The 23,259-nt window shown below is 36.1% G+C and overlaps 1 protein-coding gene across 2 annotated transcripts in view; it reads right to left on the reverse strand.

Moving 5' to 3' along the window:
* Window positions 1–11,922, reverse strand: part of COL21A1 (collagen type XXI alpha 1 chain) — a 108,458-nt gene extending 96,536 nt beyond the window's left edge. For both annotated transcript variants that reach the window (XM_040983030.1, XM_040983031.1), the window contains exons 1-2: window positions 11,838–11,922; window positions 7,412–7,963 (exon numbers count right to left, since the gene is read on the reverse strand). In XM_040983030.1, the coding sequence (XP_040838964.1) occupies window positions 7,412–7,963; window positions 11,838–11,922 (637 nt within the window). The remainder of the gene's footprint in view (window positions 1–7,411; window positions 7,964–11,837) is intronic.
* Between the last annotated feature and the right edge of the window lie 11,337 nt (window positions 11,923–23,259).

Genomic DNA, 23,259 nt, shown 5'->3' on the forward strand with positions numbered 1-23,259 from the left:
GTAGAATGATTTGCACAAAACAAATTAGTGTAAAGAAACGAGTAAAATTATGCGTGCAAAACAAATGTGTCTAAAGAGATGCAATCAAGAGTAAGGGATAAAACAAGCAATAACCAGAAAATTCCAGGGAGCTAAATTGACAGAAGAATCCTGAAACAGGCAACAGGTATCATTTCATTTTATTCCCATATGTTTATGGACAATTCATAATACAAAGGCAAAATGCTACACTTATTCTAGACTTTGTAATTAAAGATTTAGTAATATTTGTATTTAGTAATAGTTACATATTTAGTAAACTGAAGGGTTAATGATTTAGGCAATTCAGTTTTACTGAAACAAGAAATGTGTTTTATTTAAATATTGCCAGGCTTAGGGATACAAACACTTTGTTGAGCACTAACGAAACAATTAGATAAATAGTGACATGGCTACTCCAAATTCAGCTGTCTTTTCTCCTGTGTCTCTATGGATCTCGATGTTCTCACCCTCTTTCAATAGCAACGGACACTTGTGACTTGAAATCCCGGAGGACGTGGATTCAGTCTATCCCCTGAGAAACATGTCTGCAGGACACAGAACTGCAGAGCAGAGAACCAGTGCAGGTTCTCCAGCTACTCCTTTCAGTGCTAGTCAATGTCCCCACTCCAAGTCATCATTTCTTTTGCTTCTCACTTTTATTAAGAAACATTTTTTTCAGACACTAATATTATAGATATATATTCATAAAACAATTTTTTGAGTCTTAGAGTATTTGTTTAACCACACATATAACCAAACTAATATGCCCCTATGCTTCAAAGGCACCCTAATCCTAATATTTCTAAAATGTTGTCTGCATAACCAAGTTTGAGGAGAAAAAGCATCCAGAGATTTGACTTAATACACTCAACATACTTTAATTTCTTTTGTGTTTTTCCACATAATAGCTTGTTCATTTTTCTGGTATTCCACTACATGAACTATACGGCTACATTATATTAATTCATATTTTTATAGGTAAATTTTTACTACCTTGAGCAAACTGCTACAAACATCCTTGATCATGTCTTCTGCTAGATATAAACTTTTTTTTTAAAGATTTATTTTCTTTATATTAGAAAGGCAGATATACAGAGAGGAGAGACACAGAGGAAGATCTTCCGTCCGATGATTCACTCCCCAAGTGAGCGCAACGGCTGATGCTATGCCAATCCGAAGCCCGGAAACTCTTCCAGGTCTCCCACATGGGTGCAGGGTCCCAAACTTTGGGCCGTCCTCAACTGCTTTCCCGGGCCACAGGCAGGGAGCTGGATGGGAAGCGGGGCTGCCAGGATTAGAACCAGTGCCCATATGGGATCCTGGACATTCAAGGCGAGGACCTTAACCACTGCGCCATAGCGCTGGGCACTAGATATAAACTTTAATCTTTCATCTATGGGTACAATTTCCGCTTCCTATTGTAGACGTATGCTTTGATGATGTATTGTGACAAACACTTTCTCAATATAACAAGTTTCATTCTAACACACTACGGCCACTTGAAGAGAAATAAGATTCATAATAAAAGACATGATAGTGATTATTTTTAGTATGACAATATATGTAAGTAAGTGAGAGATACTATGAAATAATATTACGTAAATTCAGATTTAAGCTTCTTTTTTAAAAAAAATTTATGGGGGGCCCGGCACTATGGCGCAGTGGTTAAGGTCCTCGCCTTGCACGCCAGGGATCCCATATGGGCGCCGGTTCTAATCCTGGCAGCCCCGCTTCCCTTCCAGCTCCCTGCCTGTGGCCCGGGAAAGCAGTCGAGGACGGCCCAAAGCCTTGGGACCCTGCACCCGCGTGGGAGACCCGGAAGAGGCTCCTGGCTTCGGATTGGCATAGCATCGGCCATTGCGCTCACTTGGGGAGTGAATCATCGGATGGAAGATCTTCCTCTCTGTCTCTCCTCTCTGTATATCCACCTTTCCAATAAAAATAAAATAAATCTTTAAAAAAATTTTATTGGAAAGGCAGATATACAGAAATAAGGAGAGACAAAGAGGAAGATCTTCCATCTGTTGATTTGCTCCCCAATAAGCCGCACTGATTGGAGCTGTGCTAATTCAAAGCCAGGAGGCAGGAGCTTCTTCTGGGTCCTCTGCATAGGTGAAGGGTCCCAAAACTTCAGGGCATCCTCGAATGCTTTCCCAAGCCACAAGCAGGGAGCTAGATGGGAAGTGGGATTGCCAGGATTAAACCAGGTGCCCATATGGGATCCCAGCATGTGCAAGACAAGCAGTTTAGTCACTATGCTGCTGCACCAGTTCCAGATTTAAGTTTCTTAATGAAAATTTTCTTAAATGTCTTATTTATTTCTGTCCTAAGAATAATTCATAATAACTCAGTTGCAACTTTATGAATCATGAGCACTGACAGCAAGATATTTATGTCTTCATTTCATGTTTTCTAAATAAATTCTTAGCGACCTTTTCCTTTACTTTTGAAACAGTACAAATATGACTTTCATATGCAAACACTTCTTTTGATACAAAAATTCCTTCCTAAAAACATAATTCCATCACCTATAATTAATTAAAAGCTCCTGACAATAAATCCAAACTGATTCTGATTCTTCCTTTCTACAGATTGACTACAGAGTAATTCTCTAAATGACCAAAAAGGGGTTTTTTAAAGGATATTTTAATATGTTATAAAATTTTAATTTTCAAATATTTAGAATACCTTCATTTAGAATATATTCCATTCACCAGATTCTGCCCATCCCCCATTGCTAACTTATCCCTGCTTACTTTAACAGTTAATAAATCATGAATGTACATAAGCCATGGAGGAGCAGAACCAAAGGAGTCAGGTTCATGTGAGGACAGAAAAATGAAGTGTTGTAAAATTATGGGATCCACTGTGACATAAGACATAAAACTGCTGCCTGGGATGCCAGTGTCCCATCATATGGTCATCAGTTCCAGTCCGGGCTGTTCTACTTCCACTCAGCTCTCTATTAATGCACTTGAGTAATAGGAGGAATGTACCTCACAAAAGAAGCATCACATATTAAAAGCTCATTGATAAGATCATACCGAGTAGGGGAAAACTGAAATCTTTTCAGTTTCCAGAACAAGAAAAGAATGTACAATGTACAGAAGAAGAAAAATATTTGCTAGCCCTGTATCTCATAAATGTATAAAATCCAAAATAAACAAGAGACTCATAGAATGACATATAACCATTGAAATTAGGCAGGGATCTTAAATGGGTAACTCTCTAAGAAAGACAAACAAGAGGCCAGTAAATATATGGGAACACACACCAGCACTAATTGACAGGAAAATGAAGTTAAAACCACGGAGAAGCATCTCACACACTAAACAGCCATTATATCAATCAAAAACAGAAAATATGTGTTGTTAAGGATATCGATAAAGGAAAAGTCTTGTGAACTGTTGACAATGAAAATTAATACAGCTGCTATGAAAACACAGCATATTTTTGAGCTTCCTCAAAAAGGAAAACAATATATGATACAACAATCATTCTGAATATTTATAAAAATACTTCTGAGTATGAAAACCTGAGTATGACCAAAAAAAATTATTCAAAATAAAACCATGAATAATACTTACTTATTCATGTTCATTGCAATAATATTCACATAACCAAAAGAGAAAAACAAACTGAATATTTGTATATAAATATATGAGAAAATTGAAGTATACAGTGAAACAGAATTTAACTCTAAAGTGAAGGAAGGCCTGCCATGCAAGATAATATAAATGCACATTGAAGATCTTTTTCAACTTAAGTAAACCAGTCACAGAGAAACAAATATTTTATGTGTCACTTATATGCATAATCTAAGGAAGTCACATTCATCAACACAGAAAAGAGAATGATGATTGGTCCTGGCTAGGGGAATACAGAGTAGTTTTTCAATCGGTATACAGATTCAGTTGTACCAGACGAAAACTCCTAGAGATCTGCTGTATAGCAACGTTATAGTGCAAACACCTTCGCACCAGAAATGTGTTAAATAAATAACTGTCCACCACAAAATCAATGCTCATAACAGGAAAGTATTGGAAGATGAAATAAACTAGGAATAAACAGGTAAGTAACACTTTGTTCACTGTGATTCAACCTCACAATGCATAAAAGTAAATAATATTTAAAAATAGCCATCTTATATCATAAGCGCTCCAAACAGAAGTTAACTGTCAAAAAATGTAGAATTGTCAAATGCTTCAAATACAAATTAGATGACCTGAGATTTCTGCCTTACAACAATGCATAAATTTAGCGCATTCATCATATTTTAATATGGCATAAAATTCAAATGTAAAAATGTACATATTACATGAACACAGTTTCAAAAAACAAAATAAACACAAAAAAGAAAATGCTTTCAAGAAAAGACAGCTTTTCTACATGTGAACTGAACAAACTCAAAAATTACTTAGATTCTCTTTATGAGTGTGGTTGAAGAAATATCTGCAAAGAATTCAAATTTGATTTTTTTTCCCTACAGATTGTACATTCGTCCCTTTTAAGACACTTGTTCTTTCATGTGTAATTGGATTTCCCATACTATAATGCACTTAGCAAGGCATAGTCACAAAATTAGTTTCTCAAGTAAAAAAAGCACTGAACAAATACATTTAAGAAGTTAAACTGATATCTTTAATATAATTGAGACATGAAATTTCTTCAGGAAAATTCTATCTTCATGGCAAAACGCATGGTTTTAAAAATCAGAGTATTCTAATCCGATAAAATATTAAAAAGTTAAATTATATGGGCTGTTCAGGATGACAAAAATCCATAAGTCTTACAACTGGTCACTCTTAAAAAAAAAAACCAGAGTGGTGTTCATTTTTATTTGTAGTACATTTCACTAATGTCTGATTAAAGGAGGTGCTTAACTTTCTACATTTTCTTACATAAATAGTCAAAATAAACTCTAAAATGCTTTTCTCTATTATTTTTCCTAAATAATTAAAAAAATAGTTAAGGGCATTATTTGTTTTGCCAACCACACATGTAGCAAATCTAAAAATAAACCAATCTACTTTTTGAGTTTTTTTTTCAGTGAAAGTGCAGAATAAAGTTCTTCAACAAATATTCTGATTTAAATGACTATCACTTTAAAGTATAGAGTAAATTAAATGCTTACAATATTACATGTGAAAGGAAAAATTATTCTCCTACATTATCTAAACACAAGAAAACTTACGTTCAAGCTGGAATAATATTTGCCAAAAATTGGAACTTCCTCACTGCATGTTATTATAATCAAGATGAAGTTAGAAGTTAAATAATAATATGTACATAGCTAATATACTTGGAAGTACTTTAATTTCAAATATTTACTGAAGGAAAATTTAAGGTTTTGTTAAAGGAAAAAAAGGTAACAAAAGTGAGAAGCAAAGAGACACAGAGAGAAAGTGACAGAAAACTTCTCCCTTCTACTTCTTCCAATGCCAAAGAATACATTCCAGAGTCCAAAGAGGGCATGACCCAATCATTGCTGCGTCTCAGAGTATACATCGGTAGAGCGCTGGTAATCAAACTCAGGCACCCCAACATTAGCATCTTAACTGGAGGCCTGAACACCCACTCCCTTTAAGCCTATCTTAGAGAAAATTTTCAATAATTTCTCAAATCTTTAAAAACATCAATAATTTGATATTTACTGAAAGTTTATTTTTTCAGAATTATGTATAAGAATATTTGATACTGTTGTTTATGCTAACAAAATTTAGAAACAAATCGAATGTTTCCAATGGAAATTGTTAAATAGATTACAGTTGAAAATATCATATATTCTGATATAAGGCAGCCTTCATTAAAAAATACAAATCAAAAAGATATGAATGTGAAAATGCACACACACACACACATATATATATATTCTTATAGTCAAACTATATAATGAAGACCAGCATACCAGAAAATGAAAATATGTTGCAGTATGCATCTTTACTCCTAAATAAAAGGAGGACTCCCAATGGAACTGCTAAATATACCTTGACATTTGGATACTAGATTTTTTTTATCATTGTCTACACCTACATTGCCATGAAACACTTAAACAGCAGAATGTTGGACTTGTGACTATTGCTGAAGGACCAGATTATTATAATTATATAGAGGAAAATGGCAGGGCAAGGAGAACGAAGAGGAAGGAAATGGAGGGGGACAGGAGATTCTCTGTACCTACAAAACATGGGAAACAGTAACAATAAAAAATACAAGTAAGTTATAATGCAAAGTTGCTATCATATTTATAAGAGTGTGGCACTCATACATATACATTGGGGAAAACTATATAGCAAGGGTCTTCAAAAATTTCCTATCAGGCTGGCAGTGTCAAAGACAAAGCTGCTTTCTGTTATGCTTGCATCCCAGATGTCCCATTTCCAATCCGTCTCCCTGCTGTTCGCCTCAGAAAAGCAGAGAAGCAGAGGATGGCTCAAGTGCTTTGGCCCCTGTCACCCATATAGGAGATACTGAAGAAGATCCTGGATTCTAGCTTCACCGTGGCACAGTTATGGTGACTGTAGCCATGTGGAGACCGAACCAGCAAATGGAGATAATGTAACTCCTTGAAATAAATTGATAAATTAAGCCCGATGTGATAACCTAATGGTTAAAGCCTTGCATTGCATGTGCCAGGATCCATCTAGGCACTGGTTTGTGTCCCAGCTGTTCCACTTCCCATCCAGTTCCTTGCTGGTGGCCTGGGAAAGCAATCCCAGGGATTGCTACATCTAAATGGGAGACCTAGAAGAAACTCCTGGCTCCTGGCTTCAGATCAGCTTAGCTCCTGCCATTGAGACTACTTGGGGAGTGAAAGAGCAGATGGAAGATCTTTCTCTCTATCTGCCCTTCTCTCTGTAGATCTGCCTTTCCAATAAAAATAATTAAACCTTTTAAAAGTCAACACATCTTTATTTTAAAAATTTATGGAAGATGAAGTTAGAATTTAATTTTGGTCAAAAAATTAAAATCTGTGCACAATTATTTATAATGTACTTTTTCTCATAAGTTTGAAGATTCTTCAAATGTCACAATATCCTGACTTAGACACACTGGAGGAGAAAAAGCAAAAAGACTAGAGAAAAATCTGGAAAACCTCAGTAACATGTATGATACAATTATGTACAGTTTACACAGATGTGTCTTTACATCCTACCAAATTCACTAACAAAGTGTTACACACAAAATGTTGTGTTTTCTATACAAACATTATACTGAAGCAATTATTACTAAAAATAAAACTCGTTAAGAATAAATCAAACACAAAATATGTACTCACCTCTATTTTACCATCAGAAATATCTAAACATTACATGAAAGTATTCCAGTGTTTATAAACAAATTATATGAAAACAAAAATTAGTCACTTCCAAATTGTATGCAGACTTACCTTCACAAAGTTTCTGCTTCATGACTTCCCTTATTTTGGATATTGCAATGTAGTCTTCCACATAAAACACATAAGTAGATGAAGGCTTGTTGGCAATAGCTCTCAGCTCTGCACCTTCTGTTTCTGAACCAACACCAATAGCAAATAACGTGATCTTATTGTCTCTTGCTGCTTCTGCTGCATCCTTCACTTCATCTTGGGACTTACCATCTGTAAGTACCACTGCAATCTTTGTCAGAAATCGTGAGGATTTTGCAAAAAGATAATCCAGTGCAAACTGGATGGCCTTTCCAGTCTTTGTGTTTCCTCCCAAATAGTGTATAGATTCCATAGCTTTTATCAGATTCTCTCCTGAGTCATAGCTGCCCAGGGGAATCTCCAGCACAGGGTAGTCGCTATACTGGACCACTCCAACTTGAACAAATTTTGGTCCTATGTTAAAGTTTTGTGTGATGTTTACGAGCCACCTTTTCACTATTTCAAAGTTTTCTGGGCCAACACTATAAGAACCATCTAGGATGAAAACCAAATCTGTTGGAGCAGTACGGCAACCTAAGCAAAAAAATAAAGTCAAAGAAGCATATTTGTTAAATACAAAGCAAAATGTAAGGATTTTAAACACTTTTCAGATATAGAGTCAAATCAAGGAGTAGGTATTTTGTTCAGTGTAAGAAACTAATGAAAGTGTTGGTGTCTCATGTTGGCAGTGCTGGGACTTGACTGACATGTGCCTCTGAGTCCTGATTCTAATTATCTGATATTAAACTCTGGGAGATAGAAGATGATGAGACAATGGCTCAACCAATTGGGTTCCTTCATATTTAAGAGACTTGAATTGGATTTCCAACTCAGTTAAGAGTAAACCCACAAATGGAGTACTGTTTCCTCTTTTTCTCTCTGATTAAGTGTCTGTGTGTACGTGTGTCTCAGCAGATATACAGAAAGATACACAGATGAGGATTTTAATGTTCTTGGAAAATGTAATTTCAAGTTTATATTCAAGTATTGGACCTAGTAGTTAAGCCATCACTTATGGCAGTAGTGTTCCACACCAGAGTGCCTGAGCAAAACTCCCATTTCCCGCTTCTGACTCCAGCTTCCTGATAGTATAGAACCTGGGAGGCAGCGGTGAGGGTTCAAGTAGTTGGATGCCTGCCACCTACATGAGAGATGTGAATTAACCTCTGCTCTTCCAGCTCCTGGCTTCTTCCCCTCAGCTGTGGTGGGTATTTTGGGCATGATCCAGCTAATGCAAAAGATTATTCTGTCTTTCTTTCTACCATTGTCATACCAATTAGTAAATCCATTTCTTACAGGGGAAGTTTAGTTTGATGCAAAAAAAAGCTGTTAAAGCACATTCATTACTTTTTTTAATATACACTTCTCATGAACTTAAATATATATTTTGAAAGTCTATCATATAAATGAATGAATAAAGATGAAAGATTAATAGCAAATTTTCTGCCAACTTCAAGACTCCACAGCATTTCCTGTGGTTGAAATGTTAAATGAAAGCCAATTACCAAGGCAGCCAATTGTTCTCATTATATCCGAGGTTAGTACTCCAAGGTCTGTTTCTCATTCTCAGGCACTAACATTTGAGTTCATCTATGCTCAGGGCTATAAACCTAATTTTATCTGTAATAACAGAATTTTGTTCCAACATAGTAAAAGCAACTCAGGTAATCAGCCTATCTTAGAATTCTATCCAGAAAAAAGAAAGATTACTTTAATATAAATTGTATTTGGACTCATTATAACAGTTGTTGAAAAATAAGGAGTAAAACCTTATGTTGTCTTCAACATGTACAGCATGCTTCTATCCCAATTTCACTCTAGTATGTGCACAGTGGATGCATACTCTTTGTCTGATAATATGCTAGGTAATTTGTTCAAAGACAAGTTTCTCAAAAATGTTCAGAGTCTAATAAAACAAACATGTCTATAAGGTACAAGGTATCATAAGAAGTACTAGGTACTATAAAAAGACTTAAGATGACCAGTTAGGAAGAGTTTCATGGAAAAATAAAGAGGCAATCTGAGATCCAAAAAGAAAATTTCACCCAGGTTATGAGGACATTCTTATCAAAAGGAACTAGAAGCACAAAGGTCACAGATAAAAAGACATGAAGACTAGAAAACATTCCAAGTTTGGGATGATCAAGAGACTGCTTATGGGAAAGAGTATCTGATTTCTCCTATTCTAACTTCTGAATGCAGAAGATAGCTATTATTTATGGTGCATATGATAATAACTTTGCAATTCATTCTTTATGTTTAGCATGGCAAAGTCTCATATCTACACAAATGATGACTTGGGAAAAAATGAATTGTGGAATCAAGGTAATGTTATATGAAATGGCAATAGATGTATGTTTTACTCTTCTTAATGTAAGTAGTTCTCAGATGTCCACTTAAAAGTTATAACAAGGGTCATTTATTTCATTATATATTTGCAAATGTGACATGTTTGTAAATTACAGTTCTAAAGAGAAAAACATCATGTAGTGACAATTTCTGTTTTTCCATTTTTTGTCTCTCCTTAGTAACCTCTGATTTTCTCTTTTCTTTCTTTGCCTCTTGTTCCCTTATCTGTCTATTTACCTACCTGCCATCTTAATACAGTTCACAGAAAGAGGCTCCAATTTTGCATTTCTCTTAACTTACTCTTCATAATTATCAGGAGAAAAACACATGACTATTAGGTGAACAGATTTAATAGTCAAGAAAGTGCCAATAAATTTGAAAATAAATGGATCAATCATAAAACTTTAACTTGATTATGACAATGTGCCTAACAAGCTGCATGACAGGTGGCAGCCAGGTGTTGACGAAACAGGTCCAAAACCTTCTGCCTTGGCACCAAGACCAGGACTTGGAGCAGCACAGCAGAAATGGAATTCTGCCTAAAGGCATACTTACTAACCCAAGCAAATGCCAGTCTTGTTAGTTTTGGAAGCTCAAGCAAGATTAAAAGGTTATGCATTTGTTTTGCTGGGGATTTCTGGTATGGGGGAGAGACAAAAAAAATGATATTTGCAGAGCTTCTAATTGTTGGCTCTTCCTAATACTGAGGCCCTTTGTTATCTGAGCCTGCTAGACTTTCTGTGCCACCCTTTTCAGTGGTTCCGGCTCTTAACAGGGTTGTTCTGGATACTTCTCGCTCCTGAGATTGTCATAGAGCAACAGAGTATAAATTTCATAACTGTGACTCTTAGCCAAGAACATGGGTACAAAAGCAAGCTTTGCCATTTATAAACTCCAGACAAAATACAGGAGGCCTCCTTGAGGAGATGAATGATGTCATAGAACAAGAATGAGACTGAAGATCAAAAGCACAGTTCAAGTACTAGTTACTACTTTAGCCAACTCTATAATAAGACTCTTAAAGTTTTAAGTCTCGCTTCCCACTCATCAAAATGGTATCTGCCTTACACAATGTGCTAAGACAGAAGTGTCAAGCAAAGATTAAATATTATTTTAATGAATGTTAATTTGAATCATGTGTTTGAACTATGTTATTTAGGTGTTAGAGGCCATGGTTAGTTTATCATAGAGTAATCATGAGTTTAAACTATAACACGGGTATAGTTTTTTTTTTTTTTTAACAGCCTGTTAAGCCACTACCTGTAACACTGGCATCCCATATCGGAGGACTAGTTGGAGCCCCAGCTGCTCTGCCCGTGATCCCGCCCTCTGCAAAAGCGCTTGGAAAAGTAGAAAAGAAGGTTTAAGTGCATGGGTTCCAACCATGCATAAGGGATAGCCAGGTGGAGTTCCAGATTCCTGGCTTTAACTAAGCCCATTTCCAGCATTGTGGCTGTTTGGGGATTGAGGCAGAGATTGGTCTCTGTCTCTTCGTTTCTTTCTGTCACTTTATATTTCAAGTAAATAAATTACGTCTTTTAAAAGCTAAATAAAAATATAAGCTAATTTTCAAAATGAAGTGTCATATGTGTGAATGATAGCCTGGTTAACAGCACTATAATTAGTATGGCTTTCCCTAACTAATTCAAATCTACTTTCAGACCATAAGAAAACTTGTCACCATTTCCAGAAGTGTCATTCTGCCAAGCAATTTACATGTATCACCTTGCTCAATCCTGATAACCATGCTGTGAGGCAGGTTCTTTATCTCCATACCATGCAGCTCTAAAGTAACTAAACATGGTCCAAATACCAGCCTTTCCCAAAGCCTGATGGATTATCAGAATAAAACATTACATTAGAGCATATCAAAACTATCCAACAAGGGGAGCTTCACCTCTCCATTAATGCATAACACAGCAAATTGCTAATTTCAGAGAATTATGGCATCAAAGATAGTAATAGCGAGATCTTCAAAATCACTGCTTGGCTTTTCCCTCATTTTATGCTCAGAATCAACATGTTAGCAACAAAAAGGGACAATACTGATAGTTCTTACTTGATCTTATTTCACTATCTTCAGCTAAGACAGAATTCTGAAATAGAACCAAAGTAATCCAAAAAACTGCAATATCATGTGCCATGTTTGTGGTCATTGTAATATTTAGGATTCCCAATGCCTAAAAATAAAACAGAAAAAAAAAGGAAAGGTTAAATACATCAAATAAAGTCAAATGCCTAGCTATTATACATCTAAAGTTAAAAATACAATATCAAGTAGGAGGGCAATTAACTTTTAAACTATTCTTAGAGTTAACTTAGATTTTAACTAAAACAGCTAAAGTGTAAATACATTAATACAAAAAAAAATAAGTAGGTGTGATAAGTTTTTAATTCATAATTAGAAAAGTATGCTCTTTTGCTAGGACTTTGGTCTTTATTCGAATATTTACTAGAATTTCCTCTTTTAGCACAGCCTACAAGACCCTTAGTTTCTTTTTCACAGCAGCGAACATCCTTTTAAATATGCATCTACACTTAAGAAAAATCAAAAGTGTATCTGTAAAATATTTGTATGACAAAGTTCGGCAATAATGTAATATATCAAGGGTGTTTATAAACAGCAAAATCTAATTTGATCTGTAAATACTCAGTTATATGGCTTTAATATAACAAAATTTAGCCCCAAAATTTAATGTCTTGAATGTAAAAATTTTGAAGATATTGTCATTTGTAACACTGAGAACATATAGAAACTATAAATTCACAGTCATTTTAAACCAGTTAGAAAGGAGAGAACTTAAAGACATCTAAATGAATCAAGATGTTATTAACATTTTATATATAGTGGGAGATATTTACAGCTAATTTTATCTATGGCAAAATGGCAAACGCTCAAAGAGAAGGAATATGAAAGAGAGAAAGAGAGTATGAATTTGCATCCACTGGTTCACTCCAAAAGAGCTGCATCAGTTGAGATAGAAATATCCAGTAAGCACATTAAATTACACTCACCTTCAAATGTACATAATATCAAGAATAAGAAATCCTGTTCCATAAAAATGAGTCACATGAATAGATTTGCACTATCAAATATTTGTGAAGCTACATGGAAAAACTGGAAGTCATATGTTGCTGGTAACAGTGAAACTGATATAATTACCTTATTTTATTAACAGCTGGTTATAAGTTATTATAAAATTAAATTATGATCCGCATTTCTCTCTGCTGGATCTGTAATCTAAAGAAACAAAACCGTATGTATACAAATAAGTTGTAAATGTTTATATACATTGGTTTATAATAGTACAAGATTTAAAATAACATAGATGCTATTAATAGGACAGTGAATATTCAGGTTGCATGGTATAATAATCATACAATATAATGCTGCACAGTAGTACACTGTATAACACAAAATAACATAAATATAACTCTAGTACACTTTCACGGAATGAAGCCAGATAGAGAATAATATCCCAGGGTGATACACAATGATTTTAATTATATCAAGTCTTCAAAGAGGTAAAATAAATCTATAGCATATTAAGTCAGATAGTATTTCCCTGTTATTGAAGAATTTGACTGTAAAGTGACATCGTGTTTTACAAATACTTAGTTGTAGATGTGTTTACATACCAGGCATCTAAAGTTAGCTTTGCTGCATTCTAGTGTTTAGTTGAATCACCTGGATAGCTTGTTAAACATACGCATCCTTATTCCTAGCCAATAGCTTCAAATTGTACAGGAAAGGACCAAGAATTTCTAATAGACAATGTACATTTTTTAATGTACATTAACTGTTTAAATATATGAGAGGAAGCGAAGAAGTTCTTTCATCCACTGGTTCACTCCCCAAATGGCCACATTGGCCAGGGTGGGGCCGTGCTGAAGCCAGGAGCCCGCACCTCCATCCAGGTCTCCCATGTGGATGGCATGGGTCCATGTACTTCATTTGCCGCCTTTCAAGGTGCATTAACCAGGATCTGTATCAGAAGTGGAACAACCAGAACTCTAATTGGCATGCTTAAAGATGCCAGAATGGCAGCCAGCTGCTGATACCAGCCCCTGAAGTTCAATACTCTTGTACAGTACGTTGCAAAATGTATTTATATATAATATATATTATTTAATTATATATGCAGGTATATGTGTGCATATATAATATGTATATGTAGTATAAATGGTAAGTGTACTAAAATCTGTATAAAAGTCAATTATGTTTGTATACATTAAGAATAAACTATCTAAAAACAAGAAAACACTGTAATTATTATAATAACATTAGAAAGAATAAAATTTATAAAGTAAATTTAACAAATTGAGTAAAAGTTCTGGACATTAGAAACCATTCAGACATACATAATGGATGCATTCCATTATGTTAAATATTGCATTCCATTATGTTAAATAAATATTAATATTGTTAAATATCATTACTACTCAAACTGAGCCATATATCCAATGAAGTTACAATGTAAATCCCAATCAATGGCATTCTATACAAAACTATTTTAAAATGTATCTGGAATCATAAAGAAACCCAGGAACCGAGACAACATTGAACAAAACAGAAGAAAGCTGACATCGCACTTCCTGATTTCAAAATTTATTATAAAAATTATAGCCAGCAAAACACTATGGACTGGCATTAAAGCAGACACATAAAGTAATAATGGTTCTCTTAAAGTAGAAATACATTTATGAATATACAGTCAACTGTTTTGCACAGAAGTGCCAAGAATAAATAATGGGGAAAGGATATTCTGCAATAAATGATACTGGAAAAACTATAGATTCATATATAAGAGAATAAAAGTTTAGCCTTAATTTATACCGAGCATAAAAATCAAGTCAACATTCAACAAAAACTTTAACGTAAAACCTAAAACCATGAAACAGAAGAAAACATAGCAGAAGTTTACCTTGATATTGGTCTTGGCAATTATTTTTGGATCTGAAATCAAAACACACAGGTAACAAAACAAAATTAACTATGTAGGATTATTATTTCAAACTAAAAAGTTTCTACACAGTGAAACAACACTGACGAAACAAAAAAATAATAATTGAGATTAAAGAGAATACTTGCAAATTATATAAGGAGTTATAACTTAAGTAAATAAAATATCTAAAGATTTCAGATAACTCAATGAAAATCAATAAAATAAAATAACTTTAAAGTGAATACATTGCACATCTTTTCCCAAAGAATATCTTGAAGGGGCCAGCAAGTATATGAAAAGGTGCTCAACATCACTAGTCATCAAGGAAACTTAAATGAGAATCACTTGTTGGGTTGGCAATTTCAAAAAGATTCAAAGGGTAGGAGCTGACAAGAACTGCACAAAAGTTATTCTTGTATGCTGTTGGAATGTAAATTAGCTTAGCCATTATGAAAAATAGTATGGCATTTCCTCAATATAATAATATTAAACCAGTAAATGAACCATAAATTCCATTTCTAGGAATTTATGATTCATAAAAGGAAGTAAAATCAATATCTTAAAAGCATCGTAACTCCCATATTCATATCAGTATTATTTGTAATAGCATGATACAGAAGTGGGCACTGAGGTATGGCCGATTAAGCTGCCACGTGTCATGTCCACATCCCATGTAGGAGTGTCTGGGTCTAAATCCTAACTCTACTTCAAGTATAACTTCCTGTAAATATGCAACCCAGGGGGCAGAAAGTGATGTCTTAAGTACTCGTGTGCCTGTCAGTCACATTGGAGAATAGGATGAAATTCCTGGATCCTGGCTTCACATATGACCCATTTTCTGATGGCTGTGAGCATTTGGGAAATATTTAATATATGGAAGATCTCTCTCTCTCTCTCTCTCTCCCCCAATTCTCTCCACCTTTTAATAAACAAACTTTTACAAACTAAAATTAGAAATGAAAACCGGAACAAGAACAGTAGGAGCACAACTCCTACTCTGCAATCATTGGGCCAGTGCTGTATTAATGGTGTACGAAAGAATCTGGAAAACAGGGAGGCCCTGTGTGCTGATCTAACTCACCTGTCACTCAGGGACACCATATCACAGCTCATTCATATTCCCCACAAAAAAACTGTAAAAACACTTAGCCTTAATTACACTGTTCAAAAACTTTTGGACATACATGCAAAAATATATATATGTGAATCTATGTGTGTGTATCTGTATGTTTACTACTTTGACTGGAATTTATAATTTAGAACTGTTTTGGAAATATTTACCATTTTTTAAAAGGTTTTTATGTTATTGCTTGCCACAATGCATTTTTGTAGCATTGCCACAATGCATTTTCCACTGCCCTTTCCCTCCTCTATATCCTTCTCCATTTTCCCGGACACCATTTACCCCAATATTATCATAGTAGTACACTCCTTTGGTAACAGTTACATGGCATGCAGGTATAGGCAAAAGTAGAAACTCTAATATGAAGTCATCAAGGCATATTTAACTGTAAGTAAACTTTTCAGTTCTTCATGAGTTACAGAAAAAGAGGAAAAGGTTTTTAGCAGCATGCAGAAATTTAACTTTGATCTGTTAATATGGAATATACAGTAGGTTAAATGTGTATCAGAAAATCCATCCTGTAGATGTAGCATTGCCATAAATATAACATAATTTTACAAATATTCCTGAGGTTTTCTAATGTTTCAAATTTGAGGCAGAGTGAGCAAACCTAAAGGTTTGCAGTCTATCACTGAATGACAAAAAATGATCCATATTCACTGTCTTGACAAGATTACTCTGACAAAAAAACACTTCATAGTTTAGAAACCGCTTTGAGACAGCACTAGTTTGCTTCTTCTTGGGAACTGATGAGGAAAACAAAACTTATGTTCTATGGCTTTCCTGTAGCATGCATTCTAACAAGCAAGATTCAAAACCCTAAAATCCCATTCCCTGATCAGGGATGCTTCCCACTATGATCCATTTAAAAAGAAACATCTATTAAGTGCCTACTGTGTGACAGACACTCATTTGGAGGAGAGGCAGACCTCTTTGAAAAAGTAACATTCGAGCTGACTATTAAAGCAATTCCTATTAAGAAGTTAACTTTACTGAAATCTAGGGATAATCTCTCCCTTCTACAGATAGACGAGGGGCAGCTTACTCTTATTATTTAGGAACATAGAGGAGGTCAGTGGATCTCTTCTGGGAGCAAGGAAAGAAGAACAACAGGGGTGGACACAGCAGGAAGCACTTGCAGCGTGTTTAGAACTATTTTCCTTAAATACAGAATGAATCCATGGGAAAGTTTAAAGCATCCATACTTCATGATGTGGTTGACTTATAAACAGATTATCCCACTTTCAGACCAAGGAGCTCTTTGAAACTAAAGTACTTGATTTTTCAGGGAGATCCTCAAAGAGATCAACTAACTGATTTTTGTTCTCTTTTTTTATATTTCTTCCACTTTCAAACTGATGTGTTATACTCCACTGCCACTTTTAGTAATATTTTATTAATAGAAAAATTTTAAAACATTGCTAGTGAGTTTCTCAGAATAGTAGATACATAATAGATTATCTGCCTATATGAAAAGAATTTATCTTTGGATCCAATGCAATGGCCCAGTGGCTAAATCCTCACCTTGTAAGCACCAGGAAGGATCCCATATGGAAGCCAGTTTGTATACCTGCTGCTTCATTTCCCATCCAGCTCCCTGCTTGTGGACTGAAAAAAGCACTAAAGGATGGCCCAAACCTTGAGACCCTGTACCTGCATGGGAGACCCTGAGGGAGCTCCTGACTCCTGCTTTGAATCAGCTCAGCTTCGGCTATTCCAGGCATTTGCGGAATAAACCAGTAAACGGAAGATATATCTCTCTCCCTGCCTCCCTCCCTCCCAGTCTCTCTGTCTGTCTCTCTCTCTCCCTCCCTCTCTCTTTTCTCTCTCCCTCCCTTCTTCCCTCCCTCCCTCTCTCTCTCTCTCTTTCGCTCTTCTTCCCTCCCTCCCTCCCTCCCTGTCTCTGTTTCTCTCTCTCTCTCTCTCTCTGTGTCTCCCCTTCTCCATAAATCTTATCTGCCTTTCCAATAAAAACAAATCATTAAAAAGAAGAGGAAAGGAGAGGAGAAAATAGAAAAGGAGAAGAGAGGAGAGGAAGGGAGAGAAGGAAGTATGTTTCAGTAGATCAGGAGGCAAGCATGTGGATTGGCATGAGGAATGTAACAAAAGCTTTCAAAGTAAGGGACTATCAGGAAAGATGCCATCTCAAATTGGTTGCTGCACTTGGTTGTGAAATAAAGAGTAAAAATAGCCCCTTCCTGAGACACTAACTCAGGCTTACAAAAGTCTTTGCTTTTAAATCAAACAGTGAAATAGAATGATGAGGGTAAGCAATTCTGCCTTCTGCATGCATGTGTGCACACGTACACACACACACACACACACACACAAGGAGATGCATCTCTGAGATTCTATATTTTAACATTAGAATAGAAATGGAAGCATCAGGAAGAATGGAATTTAACAAGACAAAATGATGGAAATTTTATATTTTTTAAAAAAGAATTCATATATACTTGGAGGTCCATAATATTTGCTAGCTGTGTCATTAAAAACAAAACAAAACAAAACAAAGAAACAAAAAACCATAGCTATAACTTCTGGAATTACACAGGTGAAAGGGGAACTCTGGAAAGTTGTAATTAATACCACCTTAGGTATATATAATTAATGGTTATATAACAATGAAATTTGTTTCTGTAATTATCTAAACTTCTGCCTACTGCAGCAAGCAGAATAGGAAATAAACCCTACTTTGTATAAAAACTAACAGATTCAAAGAAACTATTGCTTTACATATTGTTTTCAGTGCTAAAAAAATGAAGATTCTCCTTATGCCTACAATACAAAGTCAGATGGGAAAGATTACACTTAGATCCTGACAACCTCTTAACAGGAGGTCAAATGCACAGAGCAGGGGTGGACCCCAGAGTGGATCAGGTGGACAGGAGGAGGCTTGTATCCCAACCTTGGAGACTTGCAGATCCTCACCAAGGACCATCAGTCTGGGTAACAAGGGCTATACCCCAATGGCCAAGGAGACCACGGGGAACTGGACTGCCCTCAGAGGCCAAGAACTCTGAGGTCATCAACTCTCTCTTGGATCTCCCACATGGGATGGAAGATGCCCAGAACCTGCCTCACAGGATCTAATGTCATCAGAACAATAGCCGGGAGCCCTGAGTGGACCTCAATAACAGAGTAATAGTCCTTTGGGACTTGGGAGGGGAGCTTTCTCTGGTCCTTACTTAGTTCCAACTTTGGATCCCTACCCTCTCTTGCAATGACCATCAGGGTCGCTCCAGAGCACCCCACGAAAAAATTAGATTAGATAAACATAGACCAATGAGGAAAGCTTAGAACCAGACAGGAAATGGTCAGCTTGGACTCACACATACCTTACTAGGTAGGACACAAAGATAAGTTAAACCTCACTAAGGCAGTGAAGATTTCTCTGCAACCCCTCCTAAAAATGTTCTGCACATCAACTGTTGACAAATGCCTTGTTAGCGTTATAAGCCAGTTTAGACTATCCTAAAATCTGCCAAATTCAGTAAAATTATGCTTCAACACTATAAACTGCTAAAGACTAAAATGAAAATAGACATGAGACAGCTGAAGAGTGCCCTATAGCCATTTTAAGGTGTATAGAAGCCGGTTGTATATAAACTAAAATTGAGATGGCAATGAAGTAGGCACAGGATGCAGTTAAGAACTTGCACTTTCTAACATATTGGTTACTCAACACCATGTCAATTAATACCATAACGTTGTAAATTGTTGCTGATGTTATGCTGTGGTTTTTAATTGGTCGGGATGATATTCTGCCACCTCTGCCTTCAGACCAGAGATGGTCTCCCCAAGAAATCATTAAATTTATCTGGACAATAAGATGCTGGACTCTATGCTTGGCATATGCTTGCAATGGAAGAATCTTGACTGAATTTGAACTGTAATACTGCAAGAAGGTGGAGGAATCCACCAAGGGGGAAGGGTATGGGGAGGGGTTGGGGGAATTCCAGAGCCTATGAAACTGTGTCATAAAATGAAATGTAATCAATTTTTTTAAAAAAGAAAAAAGCCAGAAAATACCACTCAAAAAAAAAAGAAAAAGAAAAATTATACTTAATGACAAATTACCAATAATTGACCGTTAAAAAATATACTTGAATACATTTCTATTTTTGAAATGCATATGTAAGGATTCAAGTCCAAGGCTCAAGCTCCCAATTCTATCCTTTTTACTAATACAAACCCTTCAAAGTAGCAAGTGATGGTTCAAGTACTTGTGCCCTTGTCATTCTTATTAGAGACCTCGACTGAGTTACCAATTCCTGGAGTTAGCTCTGAAGACAAAGAACAGTGGAAGCTCGGGGAAACAAGAGAACAGAGCTCAGAAACAACACTTGCAGTCAGCGATACAAGGCAGCTAGCAGCTGTCAGTGAGCCACAATGCACCACCACTGGGAACTCAGTTAACATCTCTCCTGAGCAAGAGGTAGGAGAGACCACATGGCACAGTTACAGGCAGCGTCACCTGGCAAAGAATCTCGCAGACCATACTTACCAGGATTGCATACAGAAGCCGCCGTGAGGATAGCTTTCTGGGGAACCACCGTAGGTTAGGAGCATGCTCTTTTATGCCATCTTCCTATAAAACACCCAGAACAGTGGAGAGAGGCCCAGACCTGCCAGAATGACTATTGTTGTGAGATAAACCACGGTCACAGCTATAGAGACCATGGCACATAGCTGACTCCTCCTGGGTGTGCACAATGAGGAGGTCCAGTCAAAAAGAAACTCTGCGCTCCCTGCTTCGAGTTCAGGCTAGTGAATGCTCACGCCTGGGTCTGTCAGGCATAACGACACACCCACTCTTCTAGGAGCCCTGAGGTGAAGCACAGCATCATAAGCTACTGAAGTGGAATAATCAGAGGTACTAGTGCTTTTTGCAGTAGGGGCAGACTCATAGGCTCCAGGGACTTCAGCACCCTGTGCTTATGGGAGGTTGAGAATTCTGTGACTACGTGATGGTGTGTGGTTTGTAGCTTGATCTCTACACCGATCTTTTGTATGGTTAATGTGCTAGTGTGGGTACAGGATGTGGCTACCACAAACTAACCTCAGGCACTGATCATCTTGAAACAATGAAGATTGGGCCCTTGCGGCAACACAGCAGGCTATACAGAACAACCAATTTGAGATGGCATCTCCTATGGACACCAGTTTGTGTCCCAGCTGTTCCACTTCTGATTCAGCTCTCTCCTTATGGCCTGGGAAAGCAGCAGAGGATGGCCCAAGTCCTTCCTTGGGCCCCTACACCCACACGGAAGACCTGGAGGCAGGTGTTTATATTGGCTTTATATCGGATCAGCTCTGGTCATTGCAGCCATTTGGTGAATGAACCAGTAGATAGATAATCTCTCCCTCCTCTGTGTATCTCCTCTCTGTAAATATGCCTTTCAAATAAAAATAGATGAATCTCTTTTCAAAAATGAAAAAAACAGAGGCAGTGTTTCTACTAACATCATGAGCAATACCTCACCTGTGCTGACAAATGAGCAGTACCATGCCCAATTCAGATGTTGCTCAGGACTCTTTGAGCACAGTCCAGGGTACACTGCACACAGCTAACACACACTTCTAGATAGCCCCTGAAGGAACAGTCATGCTACCAAGTCACAGAGGCAGAGTTGAAAATTAAAAACATCAGAGAATAAAAATGACAAGTACGTCTAGAAATGCATAAAAACAAATGAGGAAATAAGAGAAATATAAAGACAAAATGACTCACCGAAAGGAATACAATGATACCTAAGTCTTAGGATGTAAAAACAAAGAGATTGATAAATATATGAAAGTGAATTAAATTATTATGAGATTACCCAAAACATTAAAAGGAAATGCATGGATCAAAAAAAAAAATCCATACACAACATGGACAGAAAGGGAGACATAGACTCCTGTATAATAATAATAGGGACTTCCACATCTCACTTTCACCAATTGACAAATAGACAAAAAACCAACAACAAAACAACAGAGCTAATCATATAAAATGGACCAAATGGACCTAATTTATAACTATAGAGCATTTCATCTCACAGTTGTAGAACACACATTCTTTTCATCAGTTCATGAAATCTGCTTTAGGACAGGTGACATGCAAGGCCATAAAGGAAGCCTCAGCAATTTGAAAAAAATAGAAGAGAAAGTTAGTGGAAAGAACGAAATAGTTAAAATTTTAAAAGAGGTTAAAATTAATAATTTCAGAGTTGTATTGTAAAAACTGGTTTTAAAAATACTAAAGAATAGGGGTGTCTTAGGTTTCTTATTCTTAACAGGTGAGGAAAAGAAAAGCTATATTTTGTCATTGAAGTTCTAGATCAAATGTATGGGTTAGTTTGATGTAATGTTACTTAGTATTGGAAGATTTGAAATTCTGCAGAAATTCTAAAAGACGACACAATTGGTCAACTTGTATCGTATGAAATGTATGAAATAAAGTGATATAGATTGAATTTTCTGTGCCCGCAGTTGATAGCAGCTAAAAATAGTGTAAATTATGAATTAGGACTGTGCTTGTTTCCACCAACTGGTGACAGATGATAATGTACTTATATGGTACTTTTGAGGGATATACTTATAGAGAATGATCTATGTTCATTATGCATGAATGTATGGTCAAAGGAAGCTAATTCTAATGTGAGTGACGGGGGCCGGGGTACAAAAAGACAAATATATTTTCCTTTTTCTGTGATAACCAATATTACACTGGTAATAAAAAGGAGTGGTCGATACTACGATGATTCCTGGCAGGTGATTCTAGGCTGTTCTAGCTGTGGGCGTGTCACACCGGAGAAAGGGTAGGGTGGGTGAGGAGGGTTTTAGTATATTGACCTTCACTTGCTATGTGTTACTGTCTTTATATAAAGAATGTTAAGCCTGTGATTGTGATGTGAAAGTATACTACTGTAAATATTAGAAAAAATAAAATCAGCAAGGAGGCAATCTTCATCCAAAATATAAGATCAATAGCCCTTTCAATACTGGCCTTTGCAAATATGTGAGGAATGAACAAGCAAACGGGAAATCTCTTGTCTATTTTTCTCTTTCTGTAACTTTCCTCTTCAAATACAAATATTTAAAAGGTTAAAACCTTAGTAAAACCCTAGGAGCAGTTGTCCATCTTTTCTATTTTCCCTAATTTCCATAACTGACCCAAGTCAACAATGACTTGGTCATTGTTTTCATCACTGCCTCATTAGTGACTGACATTCAACAAATGTTTCAATAAGTGAAAACTTACCTTTTCTTTTTAAATATCCCTTCTACATATCCCTTTAGTTTAATCTCACCTAAAAATATCATCTCAGATCTAATCTAGTATAATATATTGCTAGCAGTCTCTTCACATCATCTCTGATCCCAACAACTATTTCCAGAATTTGTTTTCACACTTCAGAGTGGAA

Source organism: Ochotona curzoniae, unplaced genomic scaffold (assembly GCF_017591425.1).
Source record: "Ochotona curzoniae isolate NIBS_2020 unplaced genomic scaffold, NIBS_Ocur_1.0 contig_3819, whole genome shotgun sequence".
NCBI classification, from domain to species: Eukaryota; Metazoa; Chordata; class Mammalia; order Lagomorpha; family Ochotonidae; genus Ochotona; species Ochotona curzoniae.